The sequence below is a fragment of the Podarcis filfolensis genome, assembly GCF_964270895.1.
Source record: "Podarcis filfolensis genome assembly, chromosome: 13".
NCBI classification, from domain to species: domain Eukaryota; kingdom Metazoa; phylum Chordata; class Lepidosauria; order Squamata; family Lacertidae; genus Podarcis; species Podarcis filfolensis.
The window spans coordinates 48664254-48688243 of NC_139615.1; the positions used below are offsets into that span (position 1 = coordinate 48664254).

The 23990-nt window shown below is 43.0% G+C and overlaps 1 protein-coding gene and 1 long non-coding RNA gene across 22 annotated transcripts in view; one reads left to right on the forward strand and one right to left on the reverse strand.

Moving 5' to 3' along the window:
- FHOD3 (formin homology 2 domain containing 3) overlaps positions 1-23990 on the forward strand; it is a 319993-nt gene that overhangs the window by 54476 nt on the left and 241527 nt on the right. For all 21 annotated transcript variants that reach the window (XM_083582385.1, XM_083582396.1, XM_083582404.1 and 18 more), the window contains exon 3: positions 3-67. In XM_083582385.1, the coding sequence (XP_083438511.1) occupies positions 3-67 (65 nt within the window). The remainder of the gene's footprint in view (positions 1-2; positions 68-23990) is intronic.
- Positions 3806-19894, reverse strand: LOC310748203. The gene is made up of 3 exons (XR_014541194.1): positions 17233-19894; positions 6582-6861; positions 3806-3986 (listed from the first exon to the last, which is right to left on the reverse strand). It is a non-coding gene; the product is annotated as an uncharacterized lncRNA (long non-coding RNA).

Sequence of the window (23990 nt, forward strand, 5' to 3'; positions counted from 1 at the left end):
AGCAGGGGCAAGAAGCACAGTGTCATTTTGAGGACCCAGCTTTCAGTCAGAGTCCATGCCTGCATTGGTAAGTGAGTTTCCAAGTATTTTGATGTGGTGAATGTGTGGGAAGCATTAAAAAAAAAAGAACCTGTAGCAGATGCACAACTTTACCTTCTGTCATTCTGTTGCTTCCTGAAAAGATGTTGTCTGCCCTCCAAAGGGTCCATGTAGCTACAAAATAAATAAGAAATAAAAAAATAAAAATGCACAGCAGTAGAATAATTCTTATCTGTTTAATGAATGCATGCAAGATAAATTTTAGTTCTTGTAATTCTAAGGAGCAGTTTTGAGTCCAGTGATAACATCAGAGCTTGGATTTGGGACTTGGCGATGACTGTACTTCCCCTTCATTCCACAGAAAGTGAGCTTTGAATTCCATGTGCCTTGCTGGGTCAAATCAAGAGCCATCTAGCCCAGAATTTATCTATATTTTGATTATTTTATTATATCCACTTGTTTTAATAATTCTGTGCTCTTTGACCGTGTTTCAGGTCTGCTCAGTTACTAGCTCATAAATTTGGAAGCAGGGTGAATATTGGGTGTTGCCGTTGTTTTCACCAGAGGAGCACACTTTTGCTATTTGTGGATGTTCAAGTCAATTGCAAGAATATCTGTAACAAATTTTTTTGCATGGCTCATCAAACTGCAGTTATTTGCATCTGCCTCATTAGGCCTGCTGGTTTGAGATGGCGAGCTGTGGAATTGTAGGCTGGCAGCAAGCTACTGTATTTTAAGAGGCAGATAATATTGATTGCTTTAAATCGTGCAGCTCTTGGCCAGGCAAACTGTCATTACTGCTGTGTCAGTGACTGGAAATAGAATAGACTATTGCTGTCAAAAGGGAAGCCAAATGAAACCAGTGTGTAGAAGGCAGCTCATGCGTATCAAGTCCTGCCAACTCAGCACAAGTGAACGCCTGTGTTTTGGAGCAACGTGCATTGTGGCACTGGGTGTCTTTTTAAACGGGACATTACTTGTAGCAGGTGATAGCAGCCAGGAGAGGTGGTGGTGTGTACTAGGACTGGATTTTCCTGGGAGGCCTGTGGTCAAATTCCTGACTGGACATCCACTGAAAAGTTACTTTCTCATCTGCCCTTTGGATGAATTTCAGAATGTAGGAGCATATGAAGCTATCTTACATGCTGTAAAACAACAACAACAACAACAAACACAACAATAATAATACCTTTATTGTCAATGTACAACCTGTGTACAATGAAATTAACCGAGCCTCCCTCCCCCCCCAAACACTCAATCTCATTGCACTCTATGTGCTTGTCACACAACACACCAACCCCAAAAGTCAGTTGTATTATCTTCCGTTCAGCAGCCTAACAGTCCACGGATAGCAATTGTTTTTTAGCCTGTTGGTACTACTGATTATACTTCTACATCTCCTGCCCCAGATTAAAGAGGTGCTGGCCGGGGTGTGAATCATCTCGCTCTCCTAAGGCATCGATCCCTTGCGATGTCATCTAGCGGGCTCAGGGGACAGCCCATGATATCATGGGCTGTGTTCACTACCCTCTGTAAAGACTTTCTGTCCATGGCTTTCAAGCCAATGTAGCACACTGTGATACAATATGAAAGGACACTTTCTATTGTGGACTGGTAGAAGGAAGTCATCAATTGTTGTTTAACATTGTTCTTTCGCAATACCCTGAGGAAATGGAGTCTCTGTTGGGCCTTCCTAACCACCTGAGTTATATTGTTTTTCCAAGTGAGGTCTTCACTAAGGTGAACTCCCAGGAATTTGAAGGAAGAGATTCTCTCCACACAACCCCCCCTATATACAACAGGGCTAGTTCCCCTCTCTTCCTCTGAAAGTCCAACACCATCTCCTTTGTCTTGCTAATATTTAGGTGCAAGTTATTCTCTAGGCACCATGTAGATACTTTCTGAACCTCCCCCCTGTACGCTGATTATTTGGTAATCTAGAAACATTGCAACATTTGGAAGCCAAAACGTTTGACTCACAAGGCGTTCGAAAACCAAGGTACGACTGTAGAAGGAAACTAATAGTTTATCTGGTCTGTCCTGCTCACCTCTCAGTTGCACCCAGAGCTCTGCCTTTCTTCGTTATGTAATGAGCAATATTCTCATTGTCTAGAACAGGGGTCTGCAACCTTTAAGACAAAAAGAGCCACTTGGACCCATTTCCGAAGGAAAAAAAACTGGGAGCCGCAAAACCATTGCGACATTTAAAGTATGTGCACCGCTGCCCTCCGATCTGACAGCGGGCGGGAAGGTGACGTTGGGACGGTGCGTGACTAACGCACGCACCGCCCCCATGCAACGTCACAGCCAGTACAGCGCCCGCCACAGTGGGGAGTGTCGGGGCGCACAATGTGCCTCCTCCCCTCGCTAGTATCCGCCCCGGAGCCACGGCAAAGGTGTAAAAGAGCCACATGCGGCTCTGGAGCCGCGGGTTGCAGACCCCTGGTCTAGAAAATCTCATGTAGCAAAAATTTGTGAGACTTTAGAACTCCATTGGATACTTTGTGAAGTATCCCTCTCTGTGAAATGGGAATTTTCTTCCATTGTCTGTTGTGAAAGCGAGGCTGCAAAGAACTTTGTAGAATGGAAATGAAACAATGTACGCATTGTAAAGCCCATTGGCCATTGATATACAATTGTACAACAGTTCATTATTTTATTTATTTCATATTATTTATATACCACTTGATTGGAGGAAAAAGCCTCAAAGTGGTTTACAAAAAAGTTAAACAATAAAATTATCACTAAAAAAAATTAAAACCATGATTTAAGACATACAGAAGATTAAAACCACAATAAAACTACAGAAACAAATTAAAACTCCTATAAAATATTAGCATTATTCAAGGGTACTTATTCTGTGCTACCTGGATTTTCATGTGCAGGCATGCCTTGAGTTCTTTCCAGCTCTATGATTCTATGATTTCTTTGTGGCCATCAGTTTGGGGGATTTCATGTGGTAGAAATAATATAAGTGGGTATATCTGGATTTCAAAGATGACAATGGTTTGCTGCTAAAAAACCCCACCAATGTTGCAAGGACACAGGTGATTGAAACAGCATGGAGTGTGTGGTTGTAGTGAAAATGCATAAATGCTGATTTGTTGGTAGCATTTTGAGAGCATGGCAGATTTCAGAAAGGCCAACAGAATTTTTGGATCAGTGTTCAGAGTAATGGAAGTTAAATAGAATACTGTCAGTATTCAAGTTTTTGTAGCCTGAACTGTAAGTGGATTCTGTCTGGACACATCCTCATCCAAGCAGATGATAGTAGTGCTGTTGAAAAAAAAGAAGAAGCTTTTGACATTATCATTGTGAAATATTTGTTTTGAATTTCACAGTAGAGAGAGATAACTTACTTTGGTTCTATGCATCTTGGCATTTCCTCATACAATATATAACTTTTATTTTCTGCCAAAGTGTTAGGTGTGCTCATTCAGGAGCCATGGGGCACCAGAGGCCTCACCCATTTGCAGAGCGGACATGGATTTTGGCCTGTTTATAGGTGGGATAAGATTAGGAATATGCTAAACTTGTCCCTTTATATCTGGGATATTTCTGATTTCCTTGAACTGACATTACGAAACTTGGTAATGATAATGATGTGGACTCAAATCATTGTTGAATGTCACATGTGTGTGTTTTAAGCATTTTACTTAATTGTGCGGTGTGTTCCTCACTCAAACCAAAAGCCCAAAACCCGGACGTCTCTCAAAGCAGTGCAGTGGTAAACTGCATGCATTTTAGAACACTAGCCTGCAGCCGCTCTCTCCTCTCTCACAGATATAATAAAAGACCCGTTGGCTGTTACAACAGGATGCGTATTTGAATAGCAATTATACAACATTCTTATCAGATATTTGTAACACCCATAGTTGCAAGGTTAGTGTGGGACTCCACAACATACTTTTTGGCCGTGGGCGGCTTTCGACATTTCTGGTTGTCAGCTGTAACACAAACACAGGAAATTTTGCACATATAAAATGTAGCAGAATTCTTGTCATGGCTCCTGTAGGGAGCTCTTTCCAAAGGCTTTATGATGGTGAAACGGATTCTTCCACTCACCCACGCATACTAGCTGACTGAAGAGCGACACGGGTTATCATGGAATATCTGTGCTTTTGCTTTTAGGGAAAGTCTAACACTGATACCATGAGCAATGTATATATTAAACTGAAGCTAGTCTGAAGGAAGAAATGACAGTACAGTGGTACCTCAGGTTACATACGCTTCAGGTTACATGCACTTCAGGTTACAGACTCAGCTAACCCAGAAATAGTACCTCGGGTTAAGAACTTTGCTTCAGGATGAGAACAGAAATCGTGCAGTGGCGGCGCAGCGGCAGCGGGAGGCCCCATTAGCTAAAGTGGTGCTTCAGGTTAAGAACAGTTTCAGCTTAAAAACAGATGTCCAGAATTAAGTACTTAACCTGAGGTACCACTGTATATTCTGCCAGCCAGGAATACCTCTTTCCCTCTGTTCAGAACCAGAATTACCAATTTCTCTTGTAATTCAGACTATGTGACCGCCCAAGTCCCGAGTCCTGTCCATTTACATATCGACAAGAGACAAAAGCCTTCAGTGGTATCTTGCTCCAGTTCTGTATCATTCTGCCCCTGTGTTGCCTTTGGGCCAGAAGGGGTGGTAGCGAACCACTTGGGGTGATTAAATGAGCTAGCCTTTTATTTTAAACTGTGGAGCCCAGGTAGAACATGCTTATTAATGGAAGTGAGCCATGGGCAACTTACAGCTGCCAAGATCAGTGCCTTAACGCAGAGGTCGGCAAGGTTTACCTTGCCTGGGCCGGTTTACTCCAGCGGAGATCCCTCCAAGGGCCGGATCGCCCGTGCGCCCGTGATTTCCGGCGTCTGCGTCTGCACAGACACGATTTCCAGCACCGCAGAAGCGAGTCCCCATGCTGCACCAGTTTAGCGCAGCATGCAGGGACTCGCCAAGCAGACGGCTCGTTTGGGGGGCAGCTCGTGGGCCAGTTAAATGACCCCCATGGGCTGCTTATGGACCCCTGCCTTAACGCTTTCGACATGCGGTGCGCCTGGAAGATTTTGGGCATCACAAGGCAAGGTAAAGGTAAAGGGACCCCTGACCATTAGGTCCAGTCATGACCGACTCTGGGGTTGCGGCCCTCATCTCGCTTTATTGGCTGAGGGAGCCGGCGTACAGCTTCCGGGTCATGTGGCCAGCAGGACTAAGCCGCTTCTGGCGAACCAGAGCAGCGCACGGAAACGCCGTTTACCTTCCTGCTGGAGTGGTACCTAATTATCTACTTGCACTTTGATGTGCTTTCAAACTGCTAGGTTGGCAGGAGCAGGGACCGAGCAACGGGAGCTCACTCTGTCATGGGAGTTCGAACCGCCGACCTTCCAATCAGCAAGCCCTAGGCTCAGTGGTTTAGACCACAACGCCACCCGCGTTTGTTTGACACAGAGTCTCAAACAAAGATGAGCTCTTTGTCTCATGCACTGCTGAATGAGTTATAACTCATGCCCCATTGTCCAGTAAGTTGGGCACAGGCCAGCCACACCCTGCCTCAGAGCTGAAGCCAGCTTTGCACATATCCTATAAATAATGGTAATTCACTAGGCAAGTGGTAATTATTTCAGATTACGTGAAGTAATCTTTTGCTGTTGATTAGGAACTTTATTACCATTTTTTAAAAAAGGAAACAGAACACTTTCTGTGAAATTCAGATATTATTGTTTCTGGAGTATAAAATTAAGGGAACCCCATAAAACCTTTATTAGCGAGTGATTTACATCTATAATGTGTTGTTTATAAATGCAATTTGAAAGCCTCCAAGAAGCTCAAGAAAAGCCATTATTTGGGTTTTTAAAAAAGGAATATTAGAGATATATACCAGTATTTATTTGTTTTGTGTTAGATATACTTCAAACAACCCACTTTGCGCTCTAAAGGAAGAACAGGTAGAGAGCATTAGCTGCTTACCAAAACCTGCAACTAATTCGGGATTTAATTTAAAGGGAATAAAAAGGTGCCTGGAGAATTTGCTGGAAGTGCTGTGCTTTCATGTTCAGATGCAAGGCGAGGGGAAGAGCAAATCGGAGTGAGCCTGAGGCTATTTTATCTCCTTGTACTAAATCTGCTTAACAAACAAACAACATGCAGAACAAGGGGGTGAGAGGGAAAGCAGAGAACGCATTGGAGTGGGTTGGACTAGATGACCCTCAGGATCCCTTCCAAATCTACAGCTCTATGATTCCATGAAAAGCAGGGGTTTTAAATTCTAGCAGTTTTAAATTGAGCAGAGGCACCTGCTAGCACATGGGAATGCAACTAGCTTTGGAGCCGTTCCAAGGCAGAATCGGTGATTCAGCTCCCTGTCAGACTGAGTACAACATGAAACAGTGCAAAGCATAATTTTAAATCATTTTGGTGGTGGTGTCAAATTATGAATGTTAAGATTACTTAGACTGCGTGATGAAAGAAGGTTTCTGCATCCATTGGATGCCAGAAAAATAGAGCAAGGTGGGGAAACTTTTCTTTTCTTTTTAAAAAGAACTTACCTTTGAATATTTGTGGATGTGTGCTGTTCCTATCCACTCGAAACTACGATGTCAAGGATCCACACCAGAATGTTCTCTCTGTCTGTAGGAAAACTGCCTTTCTAGATTATGCATAGTCCTCTTGACAGGGTACTATTTAACAGCTTCTTTGCCTCCATTAAACAGAAGTACAAAGCATTATAGAGCCAGAGATCGTAGCCTATACTTGAAATTTCATTGGGTGCTTTCCATTTTGTCCCTCTATTCTCCTCATCCTTTTGTTAGAACTTGCACCTCTAGGCTAGAAACGTAAAGAGAGAATTCCACAAACCTGTTTGAAACAGCAGGTAGACACATGGCAAATGTAAAACTTCCCCGTGAAATGTGTCGTACTCAATTAATTGACCCAGAAAAATGGCCAAATATGCAGGGTCCAAACATTTCAGTTGCAGTAAATGGGTTCGAGGAAAGCTTCCAGCTGAATCATAGTGTCTTTATTAGCAGGGAGTCAGACCGCCATACATATATCAGGCTAATTCGGGGGAAATTAGGCGTGTTTTGAGTTTCGTTGAAGGCAATGGAGCTCAGATGCTTTGCTGTTATTTGAGGCAACTCCTGTGGTTTCATGAGACCTTGGTATAATCAAAGGCAGCGTCATGGGCCAGCACCACCAGTGATCTACAGATGGTGGGCACCTCAGGAAGGTCCACTGCCAGCCCCATCACCTGCCCATAACTGTTGGGAAGACATGCATTGCCCCAGGAGGGGCTCAAAAGGTGTTTGCCTGTGGGTGGAGAATAGGAAAGAAGAGAAACAGCGAAAGAGGACACAGGAAAAGAAACAGATATAAAAAGGAAACAGTTCATTGTCTCTGGAAAGAAGCATCTCCTGGAGTAAATATATGAACTATTTCAAAAGTAATAGTAATGAACAGATTACACTAGTAGGATTGCAAGAAGTTTTGTAAGGAGGACTATTTGAAATATTACAAGTAAGACTATGAGGAGAATTATTAGTTAATGATAATTAAGAGTAATAGGAAATTAAGAAATGCAGAATAAGTGATAAAGAATGGAAAATCATCAGAGTTGTTGATGGAAGTCAAAAATATTGTAGAAGATAAGAAGTTATGTTATATGAATGTTGGAAATGATACGTTAAAAAACTAATATATATATATATATATAGAGAGAGAGAGAGAGAGAGAGAGGGGGGGGGGAAAGAAGCATCTCATTGTTGGGACTGATCATTGCCTGATTTGCATGAAGAAGCTATTTTAAAATGTGGGTTTACATGTGGGACAACTAACACCTCAGAGTGTCTTGGAAAATTTGCCTGAATTAATTTACCTCCAGAATACTGTATTTTTCCATGCACAGTATGATGACACCCCGCCCCAATTTTTAAGTTTTATACACAGATTTATACAGTAAGTCTTGGGTTAGCTGGCGGCTCCTGATGCCTCCTGCGCCACCAAGGGTCATGGAGCTGGCTGGAGAGGTGAGATGGTGCCAAGGCGAGGAGGGAGCTTGGCTGCGGCATGGAGCCATCGGCTCTCACCGGCTGAGGCGAGACACAGACACAGGCTGGCGAGGCAAGGTGAAAAAAAGCTCAACAACTTTTGGGACGATATCCCCCAAAAGCTGAACAACTTTAAAATAATGATTCTAAATTCTGGGCTCCCAAAAGTAGGGGTCGTCTTATACACCCCAGATGGGCGGGGTATAAATAATAAATTATTATTATTATTATTATACATGGGGTCATCTTATACACCAAAAAAATACGGTAAATCAGGTAATTTTTGAGTTAATATTGGGGGAGCTTTTGCATGCTCACCTATCTCTGTTCTAAAACAAAAATAAACAAATCTCTGCTTCCAGGTAAGCATGCATCAAATTGCAACCTTAATCTCTTACAGCTTTTTAATACCCTGCCCCTTTGACGATGTTTGCTGCACTAAGTACTCAGTGCAAAAGTGAAAATTAGAGGCTCCTCTGGTGTATTCACTGGTGTAGCAGTCAGAAGCAAACAGACGCACGGTTTCTGCAAGCCTTCTCAAAAAGTCGGATATGGGAAAAGCAACGACAGCTGGCTGCCGTCTTACTCAGATCGTGCTCAGCTTCATCTTCTTAGAGCAGCTTCGACTGTTCAGAATAAGATCTCCTGTCAAGGGAGGATTGAGGTAAACCGAGGACCAGGGCTGCCATGCGAAGGCTGACCTCCCCCCATTCCCTGTCAAAGGCAGAAGTTTTCTACCGCCCAGCCTGCTAGTATTCACTTGACATAAGGTCATGCTGAAGCAAACATCTTTCTTCTTCCCACCTACCCAGCTTTCCCACTCCCTCGTTCTTAAGATTTAGGACTTTGCTACTTGGACCATCAAAATCTTAGTAGCAGTCAGATTAACTACAGCATTTTTATTTGTATTTGCTTTGTGTACTAATTTGAAAGTTTAGTTTTACAAATAATTAAATGTAGAATGATTTTATCCTTTGCCATCTCTTCAGAGATTTTTTTTAAAAATACAAAATATCCAAAGAAAAATTAATCCTTTTCTTCAAAAACAGTTGTATAGTTTGCAAGCATACTTAATAGGTTTTTTTTAGCTCTGCTCACAAAAAAACCTAACTAACAGAAAACAAGCTAATGATTAACATTCCTACCTTTATAGAGTTTATTCAGTGCCCCCCTGATTCATGGTTTAATTTTTAAGAGGACCATAAATATGAAAATGAGCACCAGGTGTTCTTTCCTAAGCCAGCCATTAATATTCATTAGGTTAAATTGGGCCCAAGCCCTTTTGGTACATCATTTCTAATCAACATCTAAACCTACCCCATCATAATTTACACAGTTGCTTTCAAATAAAGGACCACCTCTGGGTAATTAAGAAAAGGCACCAGATGCTGAGGACTCAAACTTCCACCAAAGCTCCAGTCAGCATGGTGAATGGTTGGGGAGGATGAGAGTTGAAATGTGGGATATCCACAGCAGGTTAGCCTCTGCTGGGTGCACGCAGGAGCTGGATTTGATCAGCACAAAGCCTTAATACAGCAAAGGAAAGTTTGCTCTGTGCACCTGCTCAGCACCTCGTCCTCTGATGTGGAGCCCTGAAGTTGGGCCCTTGTGGAATGATGTGGATCGTTCATATCTGCAAGAAGCCACCCAGCTTCCTTAGGTGCATAGAAGGGTACGCATTAACCCAGAGGAACCTGTACCAGTGCCTGCCTCTGCAATGTCACTTCTTCTAACAGATGCATATACAGTCATACCTCGGGTTGAAGTAGCTTCGGGATGAATATTTTCGGGTTGCGCTCTGTGGTGACCCGGAAGTAACGGAGCATGTTACTTCCAGGTTTCTCCGCTTGCACATGCGCAGACGCTCAAAATGACATCATGCGTATGCACAGGAGTGCCAAATCGCAACTCGCGCACGTGGGTTGCGCTCACTTTTGGGTTTTTTTGTTTTTTTTAAAATAATATTTATTACTTTTAAAAATTCCAGAAAAGGAAAAGAAAAAGAAAAAAGACAAAAAAGAAAAAACAAAGAGGAAAAACACACAATACAATACAATATATAAACAATACAAAACACAACCTAAACATATTAAACTAAACTAAACTAAACCCTAACCCACCTTAACCCTAAACAAAACAAAACAATAACCATTTAAAAACATACATCACAGCTTTTCCATACTCTATCTTTCATTCCCTTGTTTCCTCGACTTCCTCTCACCTCCCTTTTTGTATTCCACTTCTATTAATTGTTTCAGCAAATCCTTTCCATCTTTCTCTATTTTCTGTCATATTATAAATATCTTAACATCTTTTTTATCATTAAAACTAAAATACTTATATATGCTTAACTCCTTATAACATTTCTGCTAAGGCCATAAAATTTCTTTCCACCATTTTTCTATCATTCATTAATTTTTCAATATTTCTATATATAAACTTTAAATTCTCTAATCTTCCTCCACCATCTACTCTCCCTGGTTTCGGATTCTGCCAGTCCTTTCCGTCAATTCCATATAGTCCATCAACCTGGAGATCTTATGTTCGAGCCTCTTAACTCTTTTCCAGGTCCCTTCTGCAGGTCTTCTTCATATTCTTTAATGCCAAAGAGCAGATCTCGGGAAGACTCCAACCTAACAATGCTTTTATTCCTTCCAGGCAGGTCAGCCAAATTTCCATAGTTGAACCTGAGGTCTATAAGATGTTTCATGACATGTTTCAAAATTCCTCCAAATCCAAAGGCCCCCAGAACTCCAATCTCCTCCAGACCCAAGTCCATGTCCCAAAAGTCAGTTGATCCCTGCATAGAGGGATCTTTCCAACTTCCCTTCTTCCGTTCAAGCAGGGCTCCAATCCTCAAAATCTGGCTTTTTCTAGATTCAATCATAGAAGGCCTCAATTTATAATCCTCAATTTGCTTCTGTAAGACTGAGGATCCCGCTTGTATTACTTTAGGCTCAACAACCACAGCTTTCTCTTTCTCCTCCACAATTTGTCCTGCCAAAGTAGATTCTTGTACCAAGTCCTGAATTATTTCTGTGTTGGTACTCACTTTTTGACTCCAATTAGTCACTTTTTGATCCAAGTTGTCAATTTTAAAAGACATGTCATCCGTCTTCTTATGAAGCTGTTGCAGCGAGTAGCTTATTTGGCATAATACTGTCACAATGGCTTCTCCTGTCAACATTTTGAGTGGTCCAAGGTCAATCTCTGGTTCTCACAATTACTTATCTTGCAGCTGGTGATTCCCCAGTTGCACTCCTGTGACAGTTTCAAAGACTCCCTCTAGAGGGAAACAGTCTCCACTTGTATCAATCCTTTCAGACACAATTCAAGCCATAAAAAATAGTTTCAATTTCCAGTTACTTTTCCTCCTTTTTAAACGCAGAAGAGGACAATGGAAACAGTATCTTTCTCTTATTTAACTAGCTGTCAAAAATGTTTTGTTCACAGTCAATGAACTCTCCCAAAACTTCACTCTTTCTGGCAGCCCTTACCAGGTTTGGAGCAGTGGTAATTTGATTTTTCACTCTCTCCTGCAGGCTCGCTAAGTCCAAATTTCCCCCCCTCTTCTCCTGCTTCCAAGGGGGGGGGGGTTGTAGTTTTAACCGATGAAAATTTAATCCTTTGCCAAAAGCTTTCAAAGACTTTAGCTTATAACGTCTTTGCTTCAATCTATTTACAAAAGGGGAAGGCGGACTTCCTGTTTAAGACCTTCCCCGTTTCGGTGCCAAATTAAGGTATTTAAAGATCCAATTTTCCGTTCTACTCACGGGTAGTTGTTTAAAATCCAATTTTCCACAGGAAAAAGTCAGCGCTCTCTGGCAACAGAAATGCGGCTTCACTCCGTGAAAGAAGCAGTCAATTCGAAGCACCGCGCCACTCACCCCACGTCGCTCCGGATCCCCGGAACCGGGTTTCCCCGCGAGTAGGGGAGGTGCAAAAGGTGCCAGCCGAATCCCAGGTTCACAAGCTTCTCCCGCTTGTGATTTCAATGGGTCTCCGCCTTCGCCGTGGCGGTCAGACCCTGCTTTTCACGGAGCAAGTTCCTCCCGATCGGAGGAGCTCCGCCATTGCCGGAGGCGCCAACCCGGAAGTTGCGCTAGCTTTTGGATGCGAACAGGGCTCCAGAACAGATCCCGTTTGCATCCAAAGGTACCACTGTACAGTGTTACCTCGGGTTACATACGCTTCAGGGTACAGACGCTTCAGGTTACAGACAACAGGAAGATACCAGGTAGCCTGACATCTGGCTGGTTGATAGAGGATCAAATACTTATTTCACTCATTATAAAGCACATCAATCTCTGACTTTTGTTTTCTGGGTTTCTGGGGATTTTCCTGTTGTTATTCTGTCTCTCACAGCTACAATAAACCTACCATTAAAATTATGGACTGGTCATTTCTTCGTCAGAGGGCAAACGGGCAAATTTAGCAGGGGATCAAATACTTTCCCCCCGCACTGTAGCATTCTTGGAGAATCCATGAGTGGTCCCAGTTAGGAAGCATATACAGTGGTACCTCGAGTTACATACACTTCAGGTTACATACGCTTCAGGTTATAGACTCCCAGAAATATTACCTCGGGTTAAGAACTTTGCTTCAGGATGAGAACAGAAATTGTTCTCCGGCAGCACGGCAGCAGTGGGAGGTCCCATTAGCTAAAGTGGTGCTTCAGGTTAAGAACAGTTTCAGGTTGAGAACGGACTTCCAGAACGAATTAAGTTCTTAACCCGAGGTACCACTGTATTGTAGATGTACACATTGGTTCTACCCCAACAGAAATAAAAGTAGAGGAATTGGAAGGGGTCCCGAGGGTCATCTAATCCAGGGGCGGCAAACTAAGGCCCAGGGGCTGGATGCGGCCCCCCAGGCTCGTAAATCCAGCCCACGTCACAAAGCCAGAACTTGCCATGAAGCCGAGACTCCCGGGGATGGCGACGGGAGTAAGAGGCCGAGTGGCGGCGGCTCTGCTACCCAAATGCCTGGTTTAGCTCAGCGGCGTTTGATTGGCAGAGATGTCCCTGCGCCGCACTGAGATAAACCAGGCACAGCGTCTGAATGGTAGAGCCGCCGCCGCTTGGCCTCTTAATCCCATCGCCATCGCCTGGAGTCTCGGCTTCGTGGCGGCTTTTGGCTTCATGGTGTGACCTCCTGTCGCCGGCATCATCGCTGTTGCCGCCCTGGTAATCCTGTGGGCCAGAGAGTGGAGCAGGTGAACTTGATCTGCCGACCCACGAGAAGCAGGAGTGGTGGTGATGATGGTGGTGACAGCAGCCCCTGGTGAGCGCAGGGGCTGGGGGTGGGGGGAAGAGGATTACTTGCCCCCTCGCCTCTTCTTCCAGCTCCCCCCCCTTCCCAGTGCTGCTTCTCCGGTCTGCCAGAAGGTCTGAGGGACAGTGGACCGCCCCACTGCTAAAAATTTTTGCCGACCCCTCATCTAATCCAACCTTTTGAGACCTCAAAGAAAGAGTGGCTGTAAATTTTCACCAGTCTCTCAATCTCTGGAGATAAAGACAAACCAAAGAGAGGTAAAATAGGATCATGGGAGTATGTATGGATGTATGTTGAGATGTATGTCTAAAAATATCTATCACTTTTTCTGTGTAACAACTTAAGTAATGATCTATATGATGTGATGGTTTATGTATGTATGTATGTACAGTGGTACCTCGGGTTACAGACGCTTCAGGTTACAGACTCCGCTAACCCAGAAATAGTACCTTGGGTTAAGAACTTTGCTTCAGGGTGAGAACGGAAATCGTGCTCCAGCGGCACAGCGGCAGCAGGAGGCCCCATTAGCTTAAGTGGTGCTTCAGGCTAAGAACAGTTTCAGGTTAAGTACGGACCTCCAGAACGAATTAAGTTCTTAACCCGAGGTACCACTGTATGTATGTATGTATATATGTATGTATAGGGTGGTATCCAACTAGGTCATGCTCCTACTGGACTCAATTGTTATAAGTAATTTAAGTCCTTAATCTAGTTAACATTTTTTTAAAAAAAACTAGGCAACAAAAAGAAATGCGAAACAAATCAAGATTTTTGTAGGTCCAAATACAATTACTGCCCTCCTTGAAAATGCACTTGGGGGATGCCATCATGCAGTCCAGGCAAAATGTTTTTCCTTCTTTTCTGAGTCGGGAATGGAATCTCTTCATAGCAACTCTTATTTTAAGTCAGTTCCTACATTTTCTCATAGATGAGCCTACCCTTCCCCCTTGATTTGTCTATCAGTTCTGGCAAAAGGAAGCTGAAAACCAGAGCTCAGTGTAGAATTTCAGCAAGCGAATCTAAGCCCAGTGTGTTCAAAGCGGTGTGCCTTTTCAGTTTTGAACACTCTTTTTCTAGATTTAATGCTAATTTCATTTGGTATATCATATCATCTATGTTTACTTTCAGAAGTTTCACTTTGGATCATTGAAATATAGGTCAGTACTGGAACCCCTGGAACATTGCAATACATAGAATGCCGAAATGGCTAGATTTCTATGTTAGCCAAGCAGCATGGGTGGCACTCTCTGTAGATCATAATCTACTTCCGGGTTAGCGGAGTTTGTAACCTGAAGCGTTTGTAACCTGAAACGTTTGTAACCCAAGGTACCACTGTACATGTTTGCCTGTCTCATAATACTCAGCTCTGTGGTGACTTTCTCCAAGAGTTCCTCTCCAGCTCAGAGTATAAAATGTGATTTTATGCATGTGCACTCAGCAGATCAGGCACCCAAATTCAATTGCTTTCTCAGCACATACACAAACATTCATTAATGTTTAAACTCTTGCTGAAAGTCTGGTTGATCACTGTGAACTACTTGACCAAACCACTGGACCCAGAAGCCATCCACCCGTTCCTTCTGCTGTTTATATTCCCTGGCCTTTGGGAAATCCCCTCAATTTTACCTTGCAAACATTCTATGTGCTTTTCCTCTGCCGTCTAGATAGAAAGCCTTCCCTTGTTTCCAGGTGTGTGTGTTCTGGGGAGGGAGAGCTGCATTTCCAGCTCCCCATCATAGCTGGTGATAGGAACTCCAATTCCCAGGGAACAAGGGGCACATGCATGGGACAACGTTACCAGCCGGGAGAGAACTGCCAGGAATACAATCTGTCCTCCCTGAGTCCTAACTGAGAAGAGCTGGTAAATGCCAAACTGGTTCTGAATTGTGCAGAGGGAAGTTCACCCATCACTTTTGACAGCCGTGAAAATAGCTACTTTTTGAATCCGTAGTATAGAATTGCTGGCAATGAAAAGAAAACTACTTGGCAAGAATAAATGGGTGCCTTGGACTATCGTGAGGATAGATTCTGGCTTTTAGAGCCCAGCTAGGTATGGTTTGTTCAAATCGAGGATCAGTCTCTGAAGGGCATTTAATACAGTCTTGTTCTTGAATTCTTTAATAATGCTTCTCTATGGGATAATTCAAAACATCACAAAGTTTATACGTGCGTAAATATTCTATTATAGGTCTATACATTTGGAATCTTTAACAGGGTGTAGGGGTGGAAAATAAGATTTACATCTGTTACTAGTGTTTCATTTGCTTGGCGCCTTTGGAGTGGGTGTCTGAATGTCAGACGCTTCTCCTACTCTGTGTATGCTAAAGAAACATGGAATACTGATAGATTCTTCTGCATTGTTTGGTTCCCCCAAATTCAGCATCTTCAATTTTTAGAGTAATACTTGCATGGTTATGCATTTACACCAGTGCTACAGTGGCTAATGTGCAAGGCAGCATTGGTGGCAAAATGAACATCTTGGCATTTTGTGCAGTGTGATTAAAACAACAACAATTCTGTAATCTCTACTCAAGACAGGTGTCGGAATTGAATTTCCTCAGGGCAGAGGGAATATTTTTGAACGCTGACTTCAGTGAGTTCTGGGAAAGCAACTGAGAAAAGATGAGAGAAAAGCGAATACTACTTAGCATGTAATTATGTGATGCTCCACAAGCCACCCACCCATTTTTCCTTGCACCAAATGTGTTAGAGACAGGGAACAGTTGCTCAGTGTGATAAGTTTCCACCTCACACTAGGGAGGCCCAGAAATAGCTGCAGAAGCTTAGTGAGCAGCCGTCTGCAGTCCCTACGCCCCTGGAACCACTAAAGGTATGCAGGGCATGGCAGTGGCAATTATGCCAAGGTGAAGATTTCACAGGGAGTGCAGCCCCTCCATGCAGGCCAGGTATTTAAAAGGCTGAGCCCACCGTATTTTTCGCTCTATAAGATGCACCAGACCATAAGACACACCTAGTTTTTGGAGGAGGAAAACAAGAAAAAAATATTCTGAATCTCAGAAGCCAGAACAGCAAGAGGGATCACTGTGCAGCGATCCCTCTTGCTGTTCTGGCTTCTGGGACAGCCACGTGAAGCCTCTTCAGGGCAGCGGGATGAAGGCTCCCTCTGCCCTGAAAAGGCTTTGCGTGGCTAAGCCAGAAGCTAAAACAGCGAGAGGGAGTGCTGTGCAGCAATCGCTCTTGCTGTTCTGGCTTCTGGGATAGCTGCGCAGCCTGCATTCACTCCAGAAGACACACACACATTTCCCCTTACTTTTTAGGAGGGAAAAAGTGCGTCTTATAGAGCGAAAAATGCGGTATATGGTAAAACGTCATACCTTGCATATTTCAGGTACGATTTTATTCCATTTGCAAACTGAGTGCTCAGCATTTGTATATGGGACAGCTAAATGCACATCTGTTTATAGGTTGGTAAATGCACAGCTTCAAATATGGATTCCAGGAGACCTCTATAATCTGAGGCAAATGCACCCTTTGCTCATGGAGTTGCATAAGCAGAGCAAAGGCATTCATAGCCACTGCCAGAAAATCCAGGAGCAAGGCTGGATCCAGGAGCACTCTCTAATGGCAGTCGGGGGGGGGCGTTCCCCAAAAGATGCCCAGCATCCTCCCAAAGTCTGTATCTTCATTGCCAGATCAGTAGTATTACTGACTAAAATGGAAAAACAAAAATACTTGCATAACTCTGTAGACCAGTGTGGTGCTCATATACTTCATTTCCCCTAATCTAAGAGGTGGATGGTCTGTGTAGATGACTTGCAGCCCCACTTGCTAGACCTTGATGCCTGATTTGGCACGTCTGCCTGAAATGCCAACGCTGTGTGCTGTGGTATATTTTGCTGATGCCACACTTACTTACCCTAATTACTTGGCCTGATCCTGCTGTGCAGTAAGCTGTTAGTCATTACCGGCTGGGCAAGTAGTTACCCTTTCTTGTCTGGTCCAAACTGTTGACTCCGATAGACCTGTATGCTAAAAAGGGGTACTGTACTTAGAATTCTAGCATCTCTTGAATTACTCACAAATCCCTTTCCTGTGAGACAGTCTATTCAGTGAAATTTAAGGGCACAGTGACGATGACTTGTGTGTTCAGTTAATAGTTAGGGTTTTCCTCCTTCATATATTAAATTATTGTAACTGAAAAAGAAGCCAAGATTAGCAAATTTGCTCTTAAATCAATCCATATGCTTACGTATCCTGTTTATCAGGTTATTTCAGGAGTTCTTTGTCAGGCAGCATTGCCCCTAGTTGTGTAATCTCGGCTCCTGAAGGCCTCCAAAACTTATTGTATAATCTTTTCATGTGAAAAAATCATACATATTTTGTAGCATCTATTTAGATTCTGTTCAATTCTATAAGCTTGTCTGTATGTTCATGGGTCTGTTATCAGCTCTCAGTAGAACACATCTATGTCACAGTCTACTAGTATGTTCTCCTGTCCGAATCCCACAGAAATGAATGATGCACTGCTTGGCCACAGAGCTTTTCCATTCATATTGATGGAGTTCATGAAAGAGAACTTCTGGTACAAGTGCTCTCAAGAAAAACAACTATTTTAGATAGGGTAAAGGACCCCTGGATGGTTAAGTCCAGTCAAAGGTGACCATGGGGTTGCAGTGCTCATTTTGCTTTCAGGCCGAGGGAGCCAGTGTTTGTCCACAGACAGTTTTCCGGGTCATGTGGCCAGCAGGACTAAACCGCTTCTGGCACAATGGAACACTGTGACAGAAGTGAGAGCGCATGGAAACACTGTTTACCTTCCCTCATAGCAGTACCTGTTTATCTACTTGCACTGGTGTGTTTTCGAACTGCTAGGTTGGCAGGAGCTGGGACAGAGCAACGGGAGCTCACTCTGTTGCGGGGATTCGAACCACTGACCTTCCGATCGGCAAGCCCTAGGCTCTGTGGTTTAGACCACAGCACCACCCGCGTCCTGAAACAGCCTTAACAGTGAGTGGTGATGGAAAACAATGACAAGAGAACACTGAGCCTACCCATGCACAAATAAAATTGGATAATTTAATCATAAACTATAGTAACTCCTGAAAAGCTAATGAGGCTGCGCAAAGAGTTTAGTAATGACCTGAAAATAAAAAAGGCATGTGTAAGAATTGGAAGGAAGGATAGATCACCAAGGAGGAGTGCAGATGACTAGTCCAGACGTGTTGGGACAGTGACAGTAAAACTAAAGGTCAGAATGAAAAGAGACTGGCAAGAGTTGCTAAATGCAGCGGTAGTCCTCACGCTGCCCTCCACATATGATGTGGAATACAACTCCCATCAGCCCTTGAAGGAAATAGGATGAATGGGCAAGAATCATGGGAGTTGTAGTCTCGACACATAAGGAGGGGAACTGTGTTGGCTACCCTTCTAAAATAAACAAGAGTCTCTTTCAGCATAACAAAGAAATGGGAAGTGCATTGCCCCCATCCAAGCGAATCTTCTCCTGTGAATTTTTTGCATTGCTCTTCCATCTCAACAGACATTTCACAACTGTGGTGGCTGGGCCATATAAGCTATCCCCTTGCATACACTTTAATTGATATTGAAGTATGTTGTTCTAAAAACCGAAGAAAATGGGCCATCAGTCAATTTGTCATGTTTAAAGGTAGTTGTTCCACTGGTGATGGGCAGCTAAATGCAACCTCCCTTCTTCGTATGTCTCCCTCACGAGAAGTCCGGAGGGTGGCAACACAAGAACACGACGTTTCTGCAGTGGCTCCCCATTTTTATCTCGTGAACCGCCCTGAGATCTATGGATGAAGGGTGGTATACAAATTTAATAAATGAAAATGATAATTCTCCACTCACTGCAATCTGGCATCTTCTTGGTTTCCGAAAAGAGCAAACCAGAACCCTCAACCTGAATTATGTTTAAGGTATGTGGTCTAGGTGTACATACCGTATTGGCCTGAATATAAGCCACACTCCCCCCCGCCCAAAAAAAATTCAGACTGTGAAAAATTAAAGTCTGGCTTAAATTTGTGTCTTTACAAAAATTGGCTTTTACGATATCGCTGCTGAAACAGACATACAGTAAAACAGAACGGGTGTGAGTGCCTGCGGAATTTAATGGAGCTGCTTATATTTGGATATTGTCTTTTTTTCCTTTTTCCTCCTTGAATTTTAAAGGTGCGGCTTGTTTATGGGTGCGGCTTATATTTAGGCCAATACAGTACTTTGTTTATTGCGATCCAAAGACCCACAAAAACAAATTCAAAAGCAATTTCAAAAGCAAAGAACAGCAGAAATACGGAAAAGACGTTACTAGGCAGTCGCTGTGTTTTATCAAAGATGTTGATTTCTTCTTACTACCTATGGGAGAATATTTTCCATGGCCAGGGTTACATATTTTACTATACAGTGGATCCTCTAGATATGGATTTAATTTGGGGGTCCGTGCACACCCTGAAAAATCAGTAACCAGAGGTGCCATTTCTGCACACAGAGCACTTCTTCACGTGCGCGAGCGACGAAACCCAGAAAAATACTTCTGGGTTTGCCGCTTTCGCAACCCAAAGATTACGTATCCAGAGAGGTACGTAACTCGAGGGTCCAGGGTGAGAACTTCAGTACATAACACATCTTAACTATTCTCTTGGTTGAAGTTAGACTTGCGCAGTGATAACCAGTTTATCCAGAATCGCTGCTAAAGAATAATTAGGCCGTTGTAATTGAGTCCTAATGTTCTTTGTGTAGATAGCAGAGTTTTGAAAAATGAAGTTTTGAAATGGCTTCGAATTTCAAATCACACATTTAAAGGAAAAAGAAAGTGACAGTAATTGCTAAAAGCTCATCTGACATCAAGATAATTTCAAGTTTCATGCTGCGAAGATTTAAACCTCTTGATGATATATTATGGTGTCATTAAAGTATTTTGACTCTCTTGGTTGCACCTATTCTTTTCATAGCAGGTGACAGTTCTTCTCAGAACTGTGTAACAGGTATATTGTATGTGGTCTGTGACTGGTAGCATTTGGGCTTCTTTGTGCACTTTTGCCAGCTACAGTTATGCAGACATTGTGCAAAATAAGTCAACCCAGAGGAAGTTCTATTTCCTAAAGTGGTTGTGGAAAGCATTTGTTGTTGTTTACTCGTTTAGTCGTGTCCAACTCTTCGTGACCCCATGGACCAGAGCATGCCAGGCACTCCTGTCTTCCACTGCCTCCCTCAGTTTGGTCAAACTCATGCTGGTAGCTTCGAGAACACTGTCCCACCATCTCATCCTCTGTTGTCCCCTTCTCCTTGTGCCCTCCATCTTTCCCAACATCAGGGTCTTTTCCAGGGAGTCTTCTCTTCTCATGAGGTGGCCAAAGTACTGGAGCCTCAGCTTCACTGTCCTTCCAGTGAGCACTCAGGGCTGATTTCCTTAAGAATGGAGAGGTTTGATCTTCTTGCAGTCCATGGGACTCTCAAGAGTCTCCTCCAGCACCATAATTCAAAAGCATCAGTTCTTTGGTGATCAGCCTTCTTTATGCTCCAGCTCTCACTTCCATACATCACTACTGGGAAAACCATAGCTTTTACTATACGGACCTTTGTTGGCAAGGTGATGTCTCTGCTTTTTAAGATGCTGCCTAGGTTTGTCATTGCTTTTCTCCCAAGAAGCAGGCATCTTTTAATTTCGTGGCTGCTGTCACCATCTGCAGTGATCATGGAGCCCAAGAATGTAAAATCTCTCACTGCCTCCATTTCTTCCCCTTCTATAGGTGTGCAGACATTGTGCAAAATAAGTCAACCCAGAGGAAGTTCTATTTCCTAAAGTGGTTGTGGAAAGCATTACCCCTCTGATTAGTACACGTGAACTCTCATACGGTTTTATTAAATTCACCTCACAAATCTCGGCAGCAAGTAATTGCCGAACTCACAAGACCCTGCATTAAAAACTATGTTTCCCCTATAAACGGTCTCCTCATTCTTTTTCTTCTTTTTTCTTTTAAGCAAGATGGGTAGTAATTGTCTGAAATAGCTTAAACCTCTTTCTTTCTCTGTCACTCTCCCCTGGGCATATTTTAAACATTTAACATTCCTAGGACGTGGCTTGTATAGCTAATTATATCTTACTGAAGTTCTCAGCTGTGGGAAGAGAGAGAGAGGAAAGTGGCAGAGAGAGAAGCGAAGCCCAGATGTACCAAAAAATACTTTTATTTTTGATGCAAGATTGATTTCATATTGGCTGCTGACGACCCTACACAGCGCTAGGGTTGCCAGATCTTCAGCATCTCAGGTGGCTTCCCTGATTACGTGTTTATTGAGCCTCCATCCTAATTTGTTTGCTTGGAGATTTGTTGAACTTGGCTGCTTATCACACATTCATTCTGATTGGCTTGCAGGGAGATTAGATGATGTTGCATTTAGCAAAATTTCCCCATCACTTTCCTTGTTGCAAAAAAAAAAAAAAAAATCTATGGGGGAGGCAGGAGTGGCCTGCTCCTTTAATTGTGTAGCCTGAACTTGCTGGTATGTAAATGAATCCTACACAAAAATAGTGACAGCCTTTGTGTATGCGGAAAAGCTGACTTACGTTCATAACATCTTGGTGATACATCAGAATATATTTTATATAGTATACTTGCTTATAGATTCTTACCCCTCCCCAATACTTTGGTGTCCCCCCCCCCATTAAATCTTCCTTTCATAAGTTTGGAGAAATGCAACTATATTCAAAATAATAATTCGAAAGAGGGCTTATCCCACCCTCTGCAATAACTCAAATAGAGGCTGACTGGGGCTGTGAAGTGACTCAGAATTGAGAGCTGCTGCCTCCACCGTTTGCCAAGTTTTGGGAGTGGGGTCATTGAATGTGTCTTGTAGGCTCATGTATTCTCTCTCTTTGCTTCCTGTGTGCCGTTGTGATACCTCTTTCCTCAGCTGTGCAGGAGGCAGACCTCACCCTAGCGCGTAGTTAAATCACAGCGTTATCCAGTAGGTGCCAATGTCACATGAACAGCCACATTCCACACTGCAATAGCAGTGGCAAAGTGTCAGTAGTGTGGCCAATTTTATTCTGTTAAGTCTTAAGCAAGTGAGTACTATCTGACTGCACACCCCAGGAAATTCGCAGCCCTTCCTTTCATGTCATGGTGAAGTTTTCCAGCCAGTCTTTGGAAACTGAGGATGGAATATCTCTACAACAGAATTAGTACTGCGAATGAAAATGTCTGGGCTGTACTTAATTAGCGAAAAACAGATTTGCAGTTATTGCAAACTCAAAATTATTGTGGAGAAAGTTGATGCTACAAAAAGAAGCATGTTTACTAAAGCAGCCTAGATTTCTATCTTCAGTTCTAAGAGCTGCTATACATTGATTAGAGTGCACTGAGTGTTCTCCGCCACTTTCTTAAAGGCTCTGCACTACCTGTTTGTCAGCTGCTTTGTACCCTTTTTATACATAATGACATTTTCATGGGAATGTGAGCCTGGGCAGATAGTGAACATGATGATGCCCAAGTGGCCAATCATATTTGAGAAGGCATTGGTTGCTGACCTCACTCTTTATGGGCAAATACCGGTACTTTCACCCCTTTCTGCAACCCCTCTTGAGCTGATGGCATCTTTAGCAAGGGTTCCCTGCCTCCTATTTTTGCTGAACCTAATTCACAATCATAGGTAGTACAATATTTAAAAGCTCCCACAATCACAAGTTCCTGCACATAGAAAATTAGCATGACAGTTAGAAGGCTATGCTGAAACCCCTTTCTCTGATTTTTATGATCAGGGAGACGGGGTTCTTACTATGTGGGGATCATTCAGACAAGCACTTTCCCACTTGCAGATAGGAAGTTCAGATAGTCTGAAATGTTTTTGCTGAGTGGCTGAATTTAACCAGACAACAAGCTAATCCCTTAAATGGAGCATATTAATAGCACAGATAGTTAAAATCAACCAGTTAGACTTGCTGATCTTCATCGCAGCTGGAATTAATGGCAGATGCATCCAAATTGCTTAAAACAAATCCTCGCTAGACAACATTAGAGCAAAGTTGTCATTTAGCATCTGATGCAATAGACAAAATTCACTTGATCTAAACCCCCTTTAATTCCTCTAAAACCTGGAAGCCTACGTTAGGGAAAGAAAACTCTGTCAACTTTTGCCACTCCGTGTATAATCTTAAAGGTCTGTATCTCATTTTCCTTACTTGCCATTTTTCTAAACTAAAATGCCTAAATGTTGTAGTCATTCCTCATGGAGGAGTTGATCCAAACCCTTGACCATTTCCCCAATTCCGCTTGAGATTCAGGGTTTGCATGAACCAAATGCACACTCCTCCTGTTCCTCCTATTCTTGTTTCCTTAAACAAAGGAGGAGGAAACAATAACAGTATTGTTCAACAGCTGTGCATGAAGGCACAGGGCTTCACTCCATCTGCAGAAGTCAGTAATTGGGTGGAGTAACAAAAGCCACCTCTGTGAGTGTTGCTCACTTTAGCACTTATTTAAGAAGCAGGCAAACTTCCTTGGCAAGTTGGTTGCCAGTGTTTACCCTGAGCTAAGTTTATGCAAGTGCAAAATAACTCAGTTTGCACAAAAACGTATTGGACCCAAGACTTGATTTGGGAGGATCACTCTTAATCAGCTTTTGTATCTTTTCTTTGAGGCTCTTCTTTATATAATAATA